This window comes from Lontra canadensis, unplaced genomic scaffold, assembly GCF_010015895.1.
Source record: "Lontra canadensis isolate GAN:19392208 unplaced genomic scaffold, GSC_riverotter_1.0 scaffold32, whole genome shotgun sequence".
NCBI classification, from domain to species: Eukaryota; Metazoa; Chordata; class Mammalia; order Carnivora; family Mustelidae; genus Lontra; species Lontra canadensis.
The window spans coordinates 1,965,562-1,982,817 of record NW_022631026.1 but is presented as its reverse complement, the minus strand read 5'-3'; the positions used below and the strand labels follow the sequence as shown (position 1 = coordinate 1,982,817).

At 55.4% G+C, this 17,256-nt stretch overlaps 1 protein-coding gene across 7 annotated transcripts in view; it reads right to left on the bottom strand.

The window, feature by feature from the left end:
• The window catches only part of COLEC11 (collectin subfamily member 11), a 31,873-nt gene extending 15,605 nt beyond the window's left edge, over positions 1–16,268 (bottom strand). For 5 of the 7 annotated variants that reach the window (XM_032866772.1, XM_032866775.1, XM_032866776.1 and 2 more), the window contains exons 1-3: positions 16,009–16,268; positions 12,065–12,208; positions 5,225–5,296 (exon numbers count right to left, since the gene is read on the bottom strand). In XM_032866772.1, the coding sequence (XP_032722663.1) occupies positions 5,225–5,296; positions 12,065–12,182 (190 nt within the window). In that variant the 5' untranslated portion in view covers positions 12,183–12,208; positions 16,009–16,268. Of the gene's footprint in view, positions 1–5,224; positions 5,297–12,064; positions 12,209–14,386; positions 14,446–15,074; positions 15,114–16,008 lie in introns of those variants that run through there. The other 2 variants (XM_032866774.1, XM_032866773.1) reach the window with 2 other exon arrangements.
• Positions 16,269–17,256: the final 988 nt, after the last annotated feature.

The window sequence follows — 17,256 nt, the reverse complement described above, 5'->3', positions numbered from 1 at the left end:
GGACCCACGCCCTGGCTGGTGAGTCAGATCCCAACTGGCCAAGGCTTCTGAGCCAGTGTCGGGACAAGTGGGTGTCTGCAGAACACGGCCTCCCCTTCCCAGTGAGTCCGGGAGCCCTGCAATCCTGTCTTGGGGCGAGAAGCATGGTTCCTGCCCTTCTGTGCCCTGCCTCACCCAGCCACAGCTGCCTGAGCAGGGGCAGGGACGTGGGTTCGGGGACCCCCCCCCCCACCAAGCTGTGGCCGCCAGCCTGTCCTGGCTTCTCCCCAGAGACGGGCGTGTGTCCCCGGAGCCATCAGCGATGAGATTGTCCTGCGGCCAGAAGGTCCTCGATGGGACGCAGAGCCTGCAGAAAGCAGCGAGGTGGCAGTGGAGGAAGGGCTGCCGCAGGACAGACCAGTGTGGGAACCCAGAGAGGCCGAGGCTGGGGAGCGGCTCCGGAAACAGCGGTCCCGTAATACCCGCAGGGAGTTCTCACACCATGTTCATACACTAGCAAGATCACCAACAGGAGCTATTAGTCTTCTAAGAATTTCATAAAGGATATCACCAGTAGAAATCACCGTCGCAAAATAAAACTGACACTGGCTGAAAGTACGCAGGGAAAGACCCATCAGGATCTGGAAATCGGTGGCAGAGTCTCTCTAGACTAGAACGGGGCGTTCCAGTCGGGTGACCCGACCCAGCGCAAGTGGACACAGGAGAGAGCTCAGCAGGTGGGAGCGATAATCAGTAAAACGTGAGACATTTGAACAATAATAAATTCTAGGGGCAGCTGCGTGGCTCAGTCGGTTGAGCGTCCGCCTCCGGCCCAGGTCATGACCCCGGGGTCCTGGGATTGAGCCCTGCATCGAGCTCCCTGCTCTCCCTCTCCCTCTGCCTGCTGCTCCCCCTGCTTGTTCTCTCTCTCTCTCTCTCAAATAAATAAATAAGATCTTCTTTTTAAAAAGCTAAAAAATAAATAAATAAAATTCTAAAAACCTCCCAAGGAGCCCAGTAATATTTACATGGAAAAAATGATTCCAGGGAAAATAATTTCTGAAAAATGAAAAAGTCAACAGTCCATTTGCCCACACCCTGAAACCAGGCAAGTCGCCGCCCCTGCCACCCCCGCCCTCGGTTTCTGCAACTCTCGTGACTCCGCTGGAGCGAAGAGCCTTCCGGAAGCTACAGAAGTCAGACACTGGACATAGGAGCAGCTGAACGTGGCCGTGCTCGGCTAGACCAGGCTGAGCTGGGAAGCCTCCGGGGCTGGAGGAAAGCAGGGGAGCGGGGGAGAGAGACCGGGAGGACCCCGAGACCCGGCACAGCTCCCACCCCACGCCCATGCCATACAGAGGCCACGGAGGCTGAGGTCACCCTTCCTGGGAGGTTTCCTGCAGGGGGGCCGGGAGCACCTTCTTAGATCGCCCACAGCCCTCCACGGCCGGCTGGACCCGGAGCACCACGTCAGCATGTGGGGCGTCTACGGGGGGCGACCAGAGGCTACACACCTGTGCCTCCGGTTACAAAAATGTGCTGACATTGAAAATCGGCCCACGGTCTTTGCTGGGAGTACTAAAAATACAGAAAGGAGTAAAAGAGAACATTTAAATGCCTATAATCCTACAACCCAGAAATTACTACTGATGTTTTGGGTTATTTCTTTCCCGTCCTTTCTCTGTCTTTGTGTAAGTATTTTAATCAATCGTGTCTGTTCTTGTATCCTGTCTGATTCTCTCCCATGTGTCATGTCATGGCCGACCCTGTTCTTAAAGATCGCCCCAAAAGATACTTCCGACATTTCCGCATAACTGCTTCCACCTCTCAGGGACCCAAGTACATGAACTTGGGTTCATGTGTTCTCTGTATTCTGCACTTAGCAAAGACCCCAAACCAGAGCTGCTCATTTCATCAGTGGCGGTGCCAGACCCCTGATAAGCCTAACGCTCGAGGACTCGGGGACTGGCGCCGTGCTCAGAGGAAGTGGGGCTGGTTAACCCAGCCGCTGCCACGAGGCTATAAAGGGCCAGTCCAGGCGCCTCTCTCCACCCTGACCCCACAGAGAACTCCACACTAGAGCACTCCGCCCAGGGTGGGATTTTTAAGTTACCCGTGGATACTGGGCATCCATTAAAATTACATCACAGCATGAAAAATTGTCACATTAGATTTAAGAAATAGAATGCAAATTGAGGGTTTCAGAGGGGAGGGAGGTGAGGAGATGGGTGAGCCCAGTGATGGGTATTAAGGAGGACACGTACTGCATGGAGCACTGGGTATTGTACACAAACAATGAACCATGGAACACTACATCAAATAATTTAAAAAATTTTAAAAATTAAAAAAAGAAGTAAGATGCAAATTTATGTGGACACTACAATTATAGCAAAGCAAAAAAAGGCATAAAAAAAGAAATATACTAAAGTAAGTGCCAATCTCTCAGTGGTTTTATTATGGGTGATTTTCTCACCTCGTCAGGTATATATAAACTTTCTACCACAAGCATATGTTGGAAAAATTGGAAACAAGCCAGTTACTTAATGAAGGTAGGACTTAACTGCCACTTGCATGCTGAGCTCAAATGTCGTTACTTTGAAAAAAACATCAATGAAAGAGGATCGTGAAATGACTTTGAGACTGTCTAGAGTAGGGAAGCTAATTACTTCCTGACTGAAATATAAAATCGCCCACACAAAAAAGTAGAGAAACATCCCTTTTATCGCTCTGTAAATTTCATAATTAGTTCAGTAATAAAATAAGACAATCTATCTACTGTCCTTTCCACTTCCATAAAAAGTATAATAATAAAAACCACAAGCACGTAAGTTCTGCGATACTGTTAACTTCTCACAACCCAAGAACTCTGAGAAGGAGTTCCGCCCTGCCGGCCCACTGGTCAGCTGTCCACTTGGTCAGCTGGGCTGGCCTCTGCGGGGATGGCCACTACCTTGTTTCTCGCGGGGACCCCAGGAGAGGCGCTCCTGCTTCACTCACTCCTGCATTTGCACAGGTGAAGTGCTCCCCCAACCTCGGGAAGATTGCTCGTTTCGAGGGTGACATGCATGGACCAGCATGAGAATGTATGTACAGATGGCCTCTTTAAAGTTCCAAATTCCACTTAGGGCAACTTGTTCCAAGGAAATACTCAGAGATATGCACAGAAAACACAAGTACAAAAGTATCTAATACATCAAGAAAAATAAGAACCCAAAACTTTTTTTTTAAAAGATAGAAGAAGACAACCAAAGAAGAAGGAAGAGAAGACCCAAAAGACAGAAAAGAAATATGAATGACTTTTAAATGCCCAGATAATGACTCTACTTCATTCATAATAAGAGAAGCGAACATACTCACTAAGGCGACATTTTACGACTGTCAGACGGGCAGCTCCCCTAAATCAGTGAGGGCAGCAGGAGACGCATTCCTTGTGTTGCCTGTGACACTGTTTCAATCTCCCCGGAGGGCACCTCTACCCAGATTTTGAGAGCACCAGCACTGTGATCTAGCAATTACACTGTTTTATCTTCAGACTCTGATCTAGCAATTCCACTGTTTATCTTCAGGCTGTACTCGCAGACATTTACAAATGACACATATGAGACCATTCTCTACAGCAGACCCCTCTCCAGAATAGGAGACCAGTTAAAGCGTGGCAAGTTCACACATGGGATAGCAGGTCATCGCACAAGAGATGGCACGAGAGGATGAGGGGGGCGTGTCTGTGCTCTGTGGAATGATCCAGGGCGCTTTGTTAAGTCAAAGGGGGAAATTCAGGACCATATGTATACGGTGCGACTGTTTGTACAAGAGGAGGGAAGAATTAGGTGTATGTTTGCCTGTGTGCTTGCTGATTCATAAAATACGTCTGTAAAGAGAAGTCAACCACCAGTGTTGTTGCTGGGGAAGGTGCCGGGGGGCCTGGAACATGGAAGGACAGCATTCGCTGGGAGTCGTTTTATGTGCTTCGAACTCTGAACTAGGAGAATAGTCCATTTATTTTTTTAACTGTTTTTTTTTTTTTAATGGGTAAAGGAGAAAACAAGAAATAAAAATCAGGGGCACGTGAGGGGCTCAGTGGGTTAAGCCTCTGCCTTCAGCTCAGGTCATGATCCCAAGGTCTGGGATCAAGCCCCGCATCAGGATCTCCGCTAGCAGGGAGCCTGCTTTCCCCCCGCCCCTGTCTGCCTCTCTGCCTGCTTGTGATCTCTCTCTGTATCAAATAAATAAGTAAAATCTTAAAAAAAAAATTTAAAAAGGAAATAGAAATCATTAAGGCTAATGGAAGGATGGTGACAGAAATGTTTGGGTCTCGAATGTGATGAAGGTTTCCCGGGTGGACACACCATCAAAGTCATCACTTGTACATCAAAAGGAGAATGTCCATAAATCGTACCTCAGAAAAGTGAAAAAACAGTGCATGGGCTTGAATATATATATACTCAGTGGCCTTTATCTGCATCGTCATAATAACTTTCCGGAAACTGGAAACCGCCTCGCTTTCCAGTGTTGCAGGACTGGCTGGGGGACCAGCAGGACGGGCAGCAGTCTGAGTCCCAGAGCACAGAGCGCGAACGCTGACAAAGCACTTCTACCTCTTTTACTGCACGGCTACTTTGCACGGACAACTACTCCCTGTAAGACTCAGCACAACCCCAGGGGAGATGGAGAATTACACGATTGTACTTAGAAGGAAACAGATTCAGCAGTTAGAATCTGCTCACCACAGGTGCCTTCCCCTGTAGAACCCCACACGCCCCACCCAAGTCTGTCCCTTGGTCCTTTGCACACCTGCACCACCGCTTGCACACCTCCTCACCTGCTCACATACCTCCTTCTCTCTTTACCCACCTCAGTCATGGCTTGCACACCTCCTTATCTGTTTATGCACCTCTTGATCTGCTCACACTCCTCTATCACTGATCACACGCCTCCCGATCTGCTCACACGCCTCCATAACTTTTGGCACACCTTCAGAGTTTCTTCCACACCCTCACAATTGCACTTGTGCATGTAACACTCCCAAATGACCCCATGTTGCTGTGCGCCGCTCCCAGGCCGCGCTGTTTCTTGGCATGCGGAGCACTGCACCCTGGCTCACTACGCAGGCATCAAACTCCCCTCGCATCCGCGCGCCCTCCTCTCCCCTGCGGCTGCTGCAGCAGCACCAGCTGCACCCTCTTGGGCAGACCCCAAAGGGGCTGGGAAGGGCCAGACTTTGGCAGGTCCGAGGGGCGGCAGGTACCTTTCTCTCCTGTGGGGCCGACTCTTCCAGGCCGTCCGGGTGCACCTTTGTCTCCCTTCTCTCCAGCATCCCCTGTGGAAGAAGTCACTGCGTTTAGGACCTCCTTCGGAGCACAGATCCCAGCGTAAGCCTTGGCTTCTCACCCTGTGCACGGCCAGCCACGCCCCTTGGCCTTCCTCTCCCCTGCCCCAGCCCCAGGACATTTCATCTCTTACCCTGACCATCTCCCACCCCCATGGGCTTTCCCCCCTCTTCCCACCCTCCATCACTGAGGCTCTCAGGTTTCTCTGCCCCAAATCTGTGTTGGGACTCTGCTTCTGGGCCCTCCTTTCCCCCTCCAGGGATGTTGTGTCCCCTTCTCCAATTATCCCTCTGGGCTAGCTTGCCCTCTGGCGCTCAGCGCTCCCTGAGAACCCCTGTGCCTGACCCTCTGCCCTCAGGGCAGCATGAGGAGAGCAGGGATCTCGAGGCTCTCCCGTGCCAGGTGTCCTGCTGTATCTGGCTGTATCTGTATCCGGCAGGTGCACCAGGGAAGAATAAACAGGCGCTCACGTCCACATCCCCGCATCCTTTCAGCATGAGGGGATGCGGCACACACTCCGGGATGCGGAGCCTGTGACCTGGTGGGCACATCCACCTGATTGGGCTTCCCTGGCCGGGTGCGTCCTGCTGTCAGCCCAGGCTGCATGCCGCCGGCCCTTGTCACGGGTCCTGGCGTGTCTGGGCGGTCACTTGCTCATCTTTGATCTGTCACTTGTCTCACTCAGAACTGAAGCGGGGAGATGGGCTGTTCATCTCCTGATGCCCCACGCTTCGCACACCGCACGTCGACCGATGGCCTCTCCCCAGAGGTGAGTCCCTCCCGTGATGCTCCTGGTTCTAGCGGACACACAGATTCTCCCAGCCTGCAAGCCCCCGGCCCGGCGTCGTCTCTGCTTTCTGTCTCCCTCATCAGCGGAGCGCAGCCTCTGCCAAGCTCTGTGGGGTATAACCAGCCCACTCCCTGCCCTGGCCCAGCTGGGCCAGTTGCAGCTCCCTGCAGCTCTGGGGACTGTGCTCACACGGCCCACGCAGGACAGATGTGCATGGCATGTGGGGATCCCCACGAGCAGCGGAGGCAGTGGCAGGAGCAGAGGCTGGAGTTGGATGGGAGACATCAAGGTCCCTCCCTAGGCCTCCTCCCCACCCCACTCTAATCCACGCCCAAACCTTCTTCCTAAAACACAGACCCCATTATGTTGTGTCCCTTCTTTTTTTTTTTTTTTTTAAGATTTTATTTATTTGTCAGAAAGAGAGACAGAAAGAGCACACAAGCAGGCAGAGAGGCAGGCAGACGCAGAGAGAGAACCAGGCTCCCTGCAGAGCAAGAAACCTGATGTGGGACTCGATCCCTGGACCCTGGGATCATGACCTGAGCCGAAGGCAGAGGCTTAACCCACTGAGCCACCCAGGCGTCCCTGTTATGTCCCTTCTTAAAACCACCAACAGGCTGAACATGGAGACAAATAACACCTCATTTCTAAAACCATCCTCAGGAGGTCTTCCTCTGGAGCCCAGGTCGTGATGGCCACCTTCCCACCTTCCCACCTTCCCACCTTCCCACCTGACCCTCCAGGTTGTGCTTCTGATCCGCTCACCGGCTGCCTCTTCTCCCCAGTGACCAGACCCTGCTCCACATCACATGGCTTGTCTGCCTCACCGCTGTACCGCTCCCCCACAAGCGTGCGTGTGCCAGCAGGGGGTCCGCGTAACCCCCCAGGTGCACCCAACACCGGCCACCGTCCAGGCTACTTCAGTTCTCTGCAACTCTCCTTGGGCCCCCAAGCCTGGTTAGAAGCTTAACTGAGCTTACAGATGCCCCAACGAGATGCCCAAAACTGACTGGCCTGAAGGAGGGGGCATCCCGTTTAAACTTCCGTAGACAGAGAGAAAAGCAGAGTGCCAGCAACAACCCGTGGTCGCCTGTGTGCCCCTGCAGGGAAGGCTCCACGCAGCCCCCGGCTGAAGGGTGGGCTCACACACGCCCGGCACACACGTGGCCCTTAAGTCTCTGCATACTTTATGGTTCTTAAGAAAGGAAACTATTACAGTAGAAATACTTGGGGACACGTTGATAGACCCGCAAGAAATACCGACTAACAGACTAAGTGTGCCACCAAGAGCCTGCACACACTCAAGGGACATCAACATCTGGAAGAGAACTACCAGAGGTACGGGACCTTTGGGGCCATCGGTGTCTGACCCTGAAATAAGACCTGAATATCTTCATAAAGGCAAGAGAGGATAGGCCCCTACGATCAAAAGTAAAAAGCACTGAGAAGAACCAACTAGAAATCTTGCACGTGAAATTAATTTTTTTAATTATTTATTTATTTATTTGAGAGTGAAAGAGAGAGAGAGCGCGCACAAGCAGGGGGAGCAGCAGGCACAGGGAGAGAGAGAAGCAGGCTCCCCACTGAGCAGAGAGCCCAACATGGGGCTCCATCCCAGGACCCTGAGATCATGACCTGAGCCAAAGGCAGAGGCTTAACCCACTGAGCCCCCCAGGTGCCCATGAAATTTATTTTTTTTAATAATCTTATTTTATTTGAATTCAATAAATTACCATCTAGTGTATTATTAGTTTCAGAGATGGATTTCAGGGACTCGTCAGTTGCTTGTAATGCCCAGTGCTCATCACATCACGTGCCATCCTTAACGCCCAGCACCCGGTTAGCCTGTCCCTCATCCATCTCTCCTCCATCAACCCTCAGTTCGTTTCTCATAGTTAAGGGTCTCTTATGGCCTATCTCCCTCTCTGATTTTGTCTTATATTGCAACCTTATTCTTAACAGTAAAACAACTGGAAACGGTCCAAATATTCATTTAACAAGGGAATTGCTCATCAAGCTGTAGTATACATGAAATTAATTTTTGAAATGAATCTCTCTACAGGAAGGCCGAGTCGCAGGGTGGCCGACAGCGTGAGCCACTCCATGAAATGGGTCAGGACGGAGAATGTTTTCACGGCGCAACGTGAAGAGATCAAGGACTGGAAAGTTGTGTTTGGATTTAAAGTTATCAAGTGGAGAGTGAAGAAAGCCCCACGGACGCCCGTGTCCACCTTAGAGGAATTCCAGAAAAGGGAGAACAGACAGTTGAAGCCATGAGGGTTTTGCCAGGTTAAGAGCTGTGGCCTCCAGCACCAGGGAAAGGCACGGAAGACCACAGCGCAAGTGCCACAGGGAACCACACGTGAGAGATGAGGGAAAGTAACGTAGATGCGACACGGCGACGTTGCAGAACCAGAGCCAAGAGAAGACCCTGTCAGTCACCCAAGAGGAGGAGGGGTTTGTGAAGACGGCAGGCTCCAGCGTGAGTCAGGCTGACCTGGGGATTCTCCTTAGCTGCACAGGACATAAGGTAAAGGAAGAGAAAATACAATAATTTCAACCCAAAAAAGCCATAATTGAGACTGAGAGATAGAAAAGGGCTCTCTGATGAAGTGACTTCTGGAGACCTGCCATAGCCAGGCACCCAAAGGGCAAACGGAGCTCCAAGAGGGGGGCCCCACCTGCACAGGTGAGGGGCCAGGACGGAAGTGACAGGTGCGCAGGTGCCAGCGAGGGCTGGGGGACGGGTCAGTGCCCAGAGAAAGAGCAGGGCCCTCCCCGTGTGTCAGGGAGAGCTGGAAGTGTACCCCTGAGGGGGTCCGGGCCGAGGCGAGCCTGTGTCACTGCCTGCGGGACAGCACCTGCTCCCCCGTGCCAGCTCCCCCACTGAGCGGGAACCCCTGGAAGCCCAAGAGCACACGCAGCCAGCCCGGTGTCTCCCGGAGCACCCCGAAGCGGCCTTGACCACAAAGGCGCTCTGGCTACACTTGGAGGAAGTGCACACCAAGCACGCCGCCAGCTTTTCTTTCGTGGAGGAAGAGGAGCCCCAGAGGCTACCTGCTGTGTGCCCCGTGGGCATGCAGCGAGCTCGCCCCACCGCGGGAGGCGGGATCACGTGCACCCCACAGAGGAGGAGCCAGGCCCAGAGAAGTAGGCAGCAGGTCTCGACCACCCCTCCCTAGTGCATCCAAGCCTTCACGGGGAAAGACTGAGATCACCAGACCACCAGTGAACCAGCACTGCGCACCCAGCTCCGCACTCCTCCCGGAGAGAAAGCAGTGAGGACACAGGCCTCATGACGGTCGCGGGGTCCCCGGCGGCTGCCCCCGCCCCACCCTGCTGCTGCAGGCCTGCATGGAGCGTGACACCTGTGTGTGTAGCAAGGCTCCGAGGACAGAAAGTCCCTGGACAGCAACCAGTGCTACCTTGTGCCCACAAGTCCTCCTCCTAAGGCAGGAGAGAGGACTACTATATCATGAAAAACTTGCTAAGAGCGTGACCTCCCATGGGTCTCGTCTCAGATCATCAGAAAGTCCCTCGAACACCTTTCTCCCCAAGATTCTGCATCATGGTCTCGCCCAGTGCTGGGGAGCAGGGGTGGTCCCTGGGAGTGGGGGCTGTCCAGAGCTCAGAGGCAGAGAGCCTCCTGAGCCCCTGGTTGGGTAAGCCCCCAACCCCAAGGACGGGGTGCACTGCACCCTAGAAGACAGGGGCTGCGCCCAGTCCGTGGTCTCAGGGTCATTCAGAGCTGTGGCCCCGCTGATGAGAACCTCAGGACCGTATTGCTTAAGCCTCTCCCCCGCAAACTCGCATGCACTCCATACTGTGTGCCCAGGGAGCCCAATGTCCTCTCCCCACATCCTTTCCTTTAGCAGGCAGTGATCTGGGACCGATGACCGTGTGACGCTCTACGTGACGAGTTATGTCTCTACCCAGAGAGGCTAACATTTCAAGTGTCCAGTTCATTCTTCATCGTTGACAACCTGTTCCCTCCTCCCTCCCACGTGCAAAGCACACGTGGCTAGTACTTGCTTCTAGCTCGTCTCCCAGCCTGTCTCAAGAAGGTCTACAGCACAAAGCTGTTGCCTCGACGGCACTTGGGTCATTCTTGACCCAACAAGGAAGACATCAGGTACTTGGTGCAGGCACTTGGCCTTCTTTGCGGCCGGTTGAGGAAGGGCCATGGGTGCTCCTGGCTCTCCAGCACCTGCCTCTACAGTGGACGTCCCCCCGCAGTGGGAGAGGGAGCAGGCCCCAGCTGCTGGTGTGTCTCAGAGGAGCAAAGTCCCCAAAGGTGTGCGTTAGTCAGGTCCCCTTGTTCCTGGGCCAGAACAAGAAACCCCCGGTCCTTGCCTCCACCCTTACCACCACCCCCAGAACGGGGACGACGGGAGGTGACGTCACTTCACAAGGTTTCCGTGAATTCACCCGTCATTGGGCACGTACGCAGTTACAGCTCAGGGAAGCTGGAGACAAGCCCAGGACACCCAGACCGCACGGACTTCGGGAAGTCTGGTAAGAAGCTTCTCAGGGCGTGCGGGTGGCTCAGTCTGTAAAGCGTCCGACTCTCGATTCTGGCTGGGGTCATGATCTCAGGGTCAGAGATCGAGCTGGGCGCTCAGTGTGGAGTCTGCTTGCAATTCTCTCTCTCCCTCCCCCTCTGCCCCGACCCCCTCCTCGCACACTGCCTCTCTCTCCGATAAACAAATCGTGGGGAAAAAAAGTTTCTCTACTGGAACTGTGGCTTTGGTGTGGATAGACTGTGGCCATCGGGACTGTGGGGCAACGTTGCTGCTTCATCAGGGCGTCTGGAACGCAGGCTCCACAGCCCAAACCACCCCCCATGGCTTCCACACAACCTGGGGACGAGTCTGGTTCACCCGCTGGAGGACGAGCCCCTGGGCACAGGGTCTGCCTCAGCATTGCCCTCCAAGGAGCCCACCCCTCGTCCGGCTCACTGAGGCCATCTGCCCCGGCCGCCCTCAGCTAGAGCCTGCCCTCACAAGCCCCGGCTGCCCCCACGAGGGTCTGGTCTCCAGAGACGCCTGGCTCTGTCTTGGGGGCGGTCATTCTCATCACGGGTCCAAAGCCCCTAAGTGTGCGTCTGCTTCCTCCGTCTCTGTAAGGAGAGCTGACAGCATTCCCACGGAAGGCCCAGGGTCTGGGCCGGGTCCATGTAGACTCAGCAGGAAGCAAAGGGCAGAAGGGAATTTGGGGAGTGAGTCCCGGGCCAGCCCCTCTGCACCCTGGTCTCTTGCTCCTAGAGCCAGAGGCCCAAGCCTGCCCACCCCACCTGCGTCACGAGCCCTGCCCCTGCTTCAAGGGTTTTTGTAGTGTTTGAGCTGGAGCCCACACATTCATCCTGCACTGGACCCTCCACCCTGCTTGGGAATTACAAGGTCTGGGAATCTCTTGCCTGTGCTGTGGAGAAACCAGGGGCTTTTCTAAACAAAGACGCTCATTCCCGGGGCCAGTACCCCCAGCCCCCACATCTGCTCGGCAGAGCAAACTCCAACTGGAAGGAAATTACAAGCAAGCCGGCAAGAGAAGAGCTTTTGGGGTTGGTTGGTTTGTTTGTTTTTTAAAGAAGAAATTAGGAGCTCTCAGGAACCAGTGTCGGGGCACTGGCTTCAAAGCGGTGGGACCCAGTCTGGCAAACTGCCAAATGTCCCCGAGCCTCCAATGTCCTTATCTGCAAAATGGACCAGATGAGACCATCTCATTCTGAAAGTCATTCAAGGTCATGTGTGTGGCACCTGGAACAAATGTTAGTGTCCTTTATGGGGTGCAGATAGGTGGCTAGCTTCAGAATTTCAGAATCCCTTGGCCAAAGGAAGAGTAGACTTTATGTAGTCGACCCTGAGTTTGACAGATGGGGAAACTGAGGCGCATCTTGCTCAGACCCCGGGTGGCGGCAGCACCAGCCCTCCAGCCTCAGCCACACTCTGGAGGTCGCGGTCGAGGTTACCTTTGAGGCCTGGGACGAGAATATGCAGGGAGCAGGCGTCCTCTGCTGTCTGCTGAGGGTGTCCCCCTGGAAGCAGCCACAGGAAGGCCAGGCCGATCAGAGCCAGATGCTGCTTCATCACGAGCGCTTGGGGGACACAGGCTCCTGCACCAAGGAAGGGGACACAGCGATGAGCATTCAGACACCGGGGCGTGACCGCATACAGACTGGGGCCGGGGTGCTGGTAGCTGTCGGGGGCCTCTCCCAGCCTTCAGGTCTCTCCCTCGCGGCCCACCTTCGCCTCCCGGTCCCGGCCACGCTGGGACCCCCAACCTGAGTGTGGCTGCCAGATTCTCGCCTCTGCATCTCTCTGGCTGAGACTTCACGCACACAAAGGCACACGTGTGGTCCTATGACAACTCTGACATGCCGTCCAGAACAGAGGGTAGAGCCCAGCCAGCTCCCCAGGACCGGCCAGTCCCCCATGGTCGCTGGGCCCAGGACCCCTCCATACCCCTTGGGGCTGCACTCTTGGTCTGTGGATGCCTGTCTCGCGTGGCTTCCTAGCATCACCGCACGCCAGTGCGCTCCTAACAGACCACTGTCCCGATGGCCCAGCTTGGAGCTTTCCAGGCGCGGGCTGTGTGTGCAGAGTCTGAGCAAGCCTGTTCCGCTCAGCGCCCTGCTGCGGGGCTCACGGCAGCCATAGCTCCTCAATTATCTGTCACTGTGACAGCACCCGTCACCAGCGGGTGTGGGAGGGGGACGGAGGCCGGGACACACAGGAGGACACAGCTGGCCCTGTGCCCCCATGGGGATCAGGCACGCCGACTCTTCCCCCGAGGGTCGGTGAGGAAGTCTTGGCGGCAGCACCCAGAGAGCCACCCCCCGAGACTCTGATGAACACACGGCAGGATCTGGGGATGGCCATGCACCTGGCAGCCCCAGGACCAGTACCCTGGGCTCATCATGTCTCCGTCGCTGGCTGGCGCCCTCCGCGTGGAGGGGAGGGAGGAGTCTGTGCAAGGAGCAACTACGTGAAACACGGAGAGGTGTGCCGGGGCAAGTGCTTGCCAAGACGGCCGAGGCGCTACTGTTTGCACACGGGGAGGGCCCCACGGCCTACAGCCCCTCCAGGCCCAGGAAGCCAGAGCCTCTGAACCGAGAGGTCCTGTGCCCCAGCCACTGCTCCAGCCAGGTTCTCCGTGCAACAGATGCAGGCAGAAGCTGTGTGTGCTCTGTGACACCCTGCAGCGAGGGCTCTGCTCCCCTCGGCGGGGGCACAGGACACAATGGGAAGGGCAGGGGTGAGGATGAATGTCCCCTCGATGGGGGACGGTAGAAGGCCGGCCGCCCCCAGCATGTCGCTCCCATTTCACAGGCCAGGGAACCAGGGATGAGGGAAGTGAAGTCAGCTGCCCAGAGCACCCCACTAGTAGGTGGGGAGGTGGGGTTGGACCTGGGGCCTCCTGGCGCACCTGACCTCTCCCTTCTGCTCCTGTCGGCCGTCAAGAGCACCAAGCCCGGGAGCAGGGGCCGCCCACCTCCTTACACTACGGTGGCAGCTTTTACTGTGTTATTTCACGCTTGTGCGAGAGACAAGGAGCCACTATTTACTACCACACATGGGCACACAAACCTCATTTAGTTCCCAAAACCACCTCAGACCTGGCTCTTCAATGCAATGGTGCCAAGGAGGCTGGAGGCTGGACAGTCAGCCCCCTCCAGCCCCCCTCCCCGCCCCCCCTCCCAGCCCCCCTCCCAGCTGGCGCTCGGCCTGCCGCCTGAGGAGGCAGGGAAAAGGGAAGGAAGGGAAGGGAAAAGGTGTGAAGGTTTGCCCACAGCCCGCGGGGATGAGCTTTGCCCCCTTCGCTTTCCCCCTGCCGCTGGGCCTTGGGCCTTGCTCTGGAAGTGGGCCGAGAGTGAGCACCTCCTGCAGCCAGGAAAGGCTCAGGCCACGGGCAGGAGCTTAGCGGGCACTGAGCTGAGGACCGAAAGGCTGCGTGAAGCAGCGAATGAGGGACAGACAGAAGCTGAACGTGGCGGCACCTAGAATTTAAGGTCTCCCCTCCCTGCGACTGCTTTTCCTCGCTGCCCGAGGGCTCCTCATGCCTCAGGTCCACGCGGGACCGGGGCCAGCGCCTCAGACATGGCCGGTGCGGGACGGGCTTGCAGTGGCTCCCGCCCTGCATTAACGGACCTGGAATTCCTAAGAGCCTGTTTGCAACACTGTGTCCTTCACCGTGTCGAGCTGAGCTGCTGCTCTAGAAGCAAATGTGGGTTCTTTCCAGAATGTAGCTCTTAACAGTGATGATAACATTAAAAAAGTCATGATAAACTTACATTTGGGCTCAGTCTACAATACTTGCTTCTCGGTGTTTGTGGAGGCAGAGGGGATTTAGATCTTTTTTAACGTCTCGGGGGTCCGAAGCTGACGTGGGATCGTCTCCAGCTGAGAACAGCTGCGTCCGGGGACAGCCACGTTGCTCAGCACGACCCCCGGCCCCCACACATGCCTTCCAGCCACAGCAGTCGCCACCTGGGCCACGCAGAGCCCACACAAGGCCCCCGGGCTGCAGCCGGAACCTTCCCCGCAGCCCTACCACCCCGCCCGCCCACTGGCTCCTGCATCTGCATCTCCTCAGGGCAGCCCTGGTGAGGCAGGGGCGGGGGGGCGGGGGGGCCTCCAACTCCTCCAACTTCCAGCTCTGCCCTGGGAGTCAGGAGAGGAATTCGGTCTGTAAACGGAGAAGCCGCGGCCCGCTGGGCCTTCTCTAAGAACCACATCCTGATCCAGCCAGAGCCGGGAGGTTTCCACCCTCCCTTGGGTGCACCACGGTTTCTGAGGGGAAATTCAATTTGGAATTCTTAGTGGAAGTTCATTGTAAGAATGAAATTCTCTCTCTCTGTGTCTCTCAAATAAGTAAAATCTTAAAAGAAAGAAAGAAAGAAAGAAAGAAAGAAAGAAAGAAAGAAAGAAATGGACAATGAAAAAATAATGTGGTATAATTTGCCAAACTCACAATCCTACCTTTTCATTAAGCTCTGCAGCATGTACAGCCTGAGAACCATCTGGAAGCATCAGGGGCTCTGAGAATGGCCACCCCTCACCCCACCCAGCTGTTTGCTCCCCACGGTGACACGGGGTCTCCCCAGGGCCCAACCAAAGGGCACACACTAAGGAGGAAGAGGCCCTTCCCCCAGCTTTCTGCAAACCGTCTGTCCTCTCATGGCCCCCAGATCTCTCAAAGCCGTAGATGAGCTGGAATCGCGGCGGACGCCCAGGCTCGCTCTGCCAGGCAAGGAGAGCGCTTCCCACCAGATCAGAAGTCTGGCTATGCACGTGCCGTGGCTTTCCCACTTTGTCTTTTAAGTTTCTAAGTATGACCTAACTTCAGCCTGGAAGCCAGCTGGCCAGGGAGGAAGGGACCCCGTCACACCACGTCCTACCCGGTTTGGGAGACCAGAGAGCCCGGCTCCGGTCCTGCGTTTGCCCCATTGCTGAGCTCAGAACAGAGCCACAGGCCGTGAGCGCAGATGACCACTGCGGCCCACGTGGCCCCAGCCACAGGCGGCGGCCGCTCCCCGGGAACACACTCTGGCCACCTTCACGCGCTGCCACAGCCACCTCTCACACAGGGATGGGGATTCGAGAACACACAGCCCCACCTCTTAGAGCGAGTGCAGAGCAGAGAAGCCTCCTTTTGAGTGCCCTCGTGTGCCGGCCCCATGGAGTCTCCAGCATGAGCTCCTGAATCACTCAGACCTTGGAATTCTAGAGTCGGATCCATGGGACAGACCCCATCCGTCGCGGGGGACCAAAGAACAGACCCACCCCCCTTCCACCGAGTCCTCCCTCTGGCCGCTTTGGGAACCTTGCCTTCCTAGCTCAGCGTGTCCCCGTGGACTGGCAGACCCCCGCCCTGCTCCCCAGGGCTGCCGGTCACCCGGCAGAGCGCCCCTACCTGCAGCGCACGCCAGACGAAGGGGGCGTCCTGACCGTCGGGGACCCGCGAGGACACTGCGCCCGGGAGCCTCATAGCCGCTATTTACAGAGGCCGCCGAGCCCCACAGGCCAGGCGAGCATGGCCCAGGCCGTCAGGCTTCCCAGCAAATCAGGCTGGGTCTCAGCCTTATCTGCAAAGAGCTTCCTGTTTGCAATACATCCGCTGTCCTGCGGGAGGGCGGTGGAGGGTGTGGGAACGCGGGAAGCCGCCGCGGGGTCGCGGACCGGCCAGAGATGCCCTCCCGGCTCTTCACCCCGAGCCCCCCACCCTGACTCTGGCGTCCGCTCTGTTCTCTTTCTCTTCTCCTTTTGAAGAAGGAAGCGTGAGTACTGAGTACGCTGGGCGTCGAGGGAATCAAGGAGAGTGGTCACCATCAGGTGCCACATCAGACAGAAATAAATGTGGCGGACCCGCTTCCTTCCACTCTCCCTGTAGGGTTTCACTTCAAGGCACTCCCTGCTTGTCTACTGCCTGTCCAGACCTACGCCACGCAAGACCCAAACTCACAGGCGCTCCCTGACGCTTCATGAAGGCAGAACAAGGGTCTGTGGTGGGCGGGTCCGGCTCCTGCCTCTCACGGAGGAGGGGAGGGGACTTGTTTAAGAAAAAGATACACACATACAATTACGATCACAAAAGGCTACATTCAAAGATGCATTTTTATTTAGACTGAAAGAAGTCACAACAGATTACAAATTTTGCAAAGATTTTCAAATTCAGGGGCCCCTGGGTGACTCAGTGAAGGGGCTGCCTTTGACTCAGGTCATGATCCCAGCGTCCTGGATTCTTTATTAAAACCGCCAAATAGGGGCGCCTGAGTGGCTCAGTGGGTTAAGCCTCTGCCTTCGGCTCAGGTCATGATCCCAGGGTCCTGGAATTGAGCCCCACATTGGGATCTCTGCTCTGCGGGGAGCCTGCTTCTCCCTCTCTCTCTGCCTACTTGGGATCTCTCTCTGTGTCAAATAAATAAATAAAATGTTTAAATAAATAAATAATTTATGCCAAATTTATGCCAAATGTCAAATTTATGCCAAATTTATGCCAAAAATTTATGCGAAATAGCATAAATAAATCTGAAAACTTGGACCCAATGGGCCACTTCCTGGGAAACACATGACCTTCCACAATGGACCCAACATGAAATAGAGGGCTTAGCAGCCCCTAGCAACTAAGGCAGTTGACTTTGTAACAAAAACTCCCAAGAAA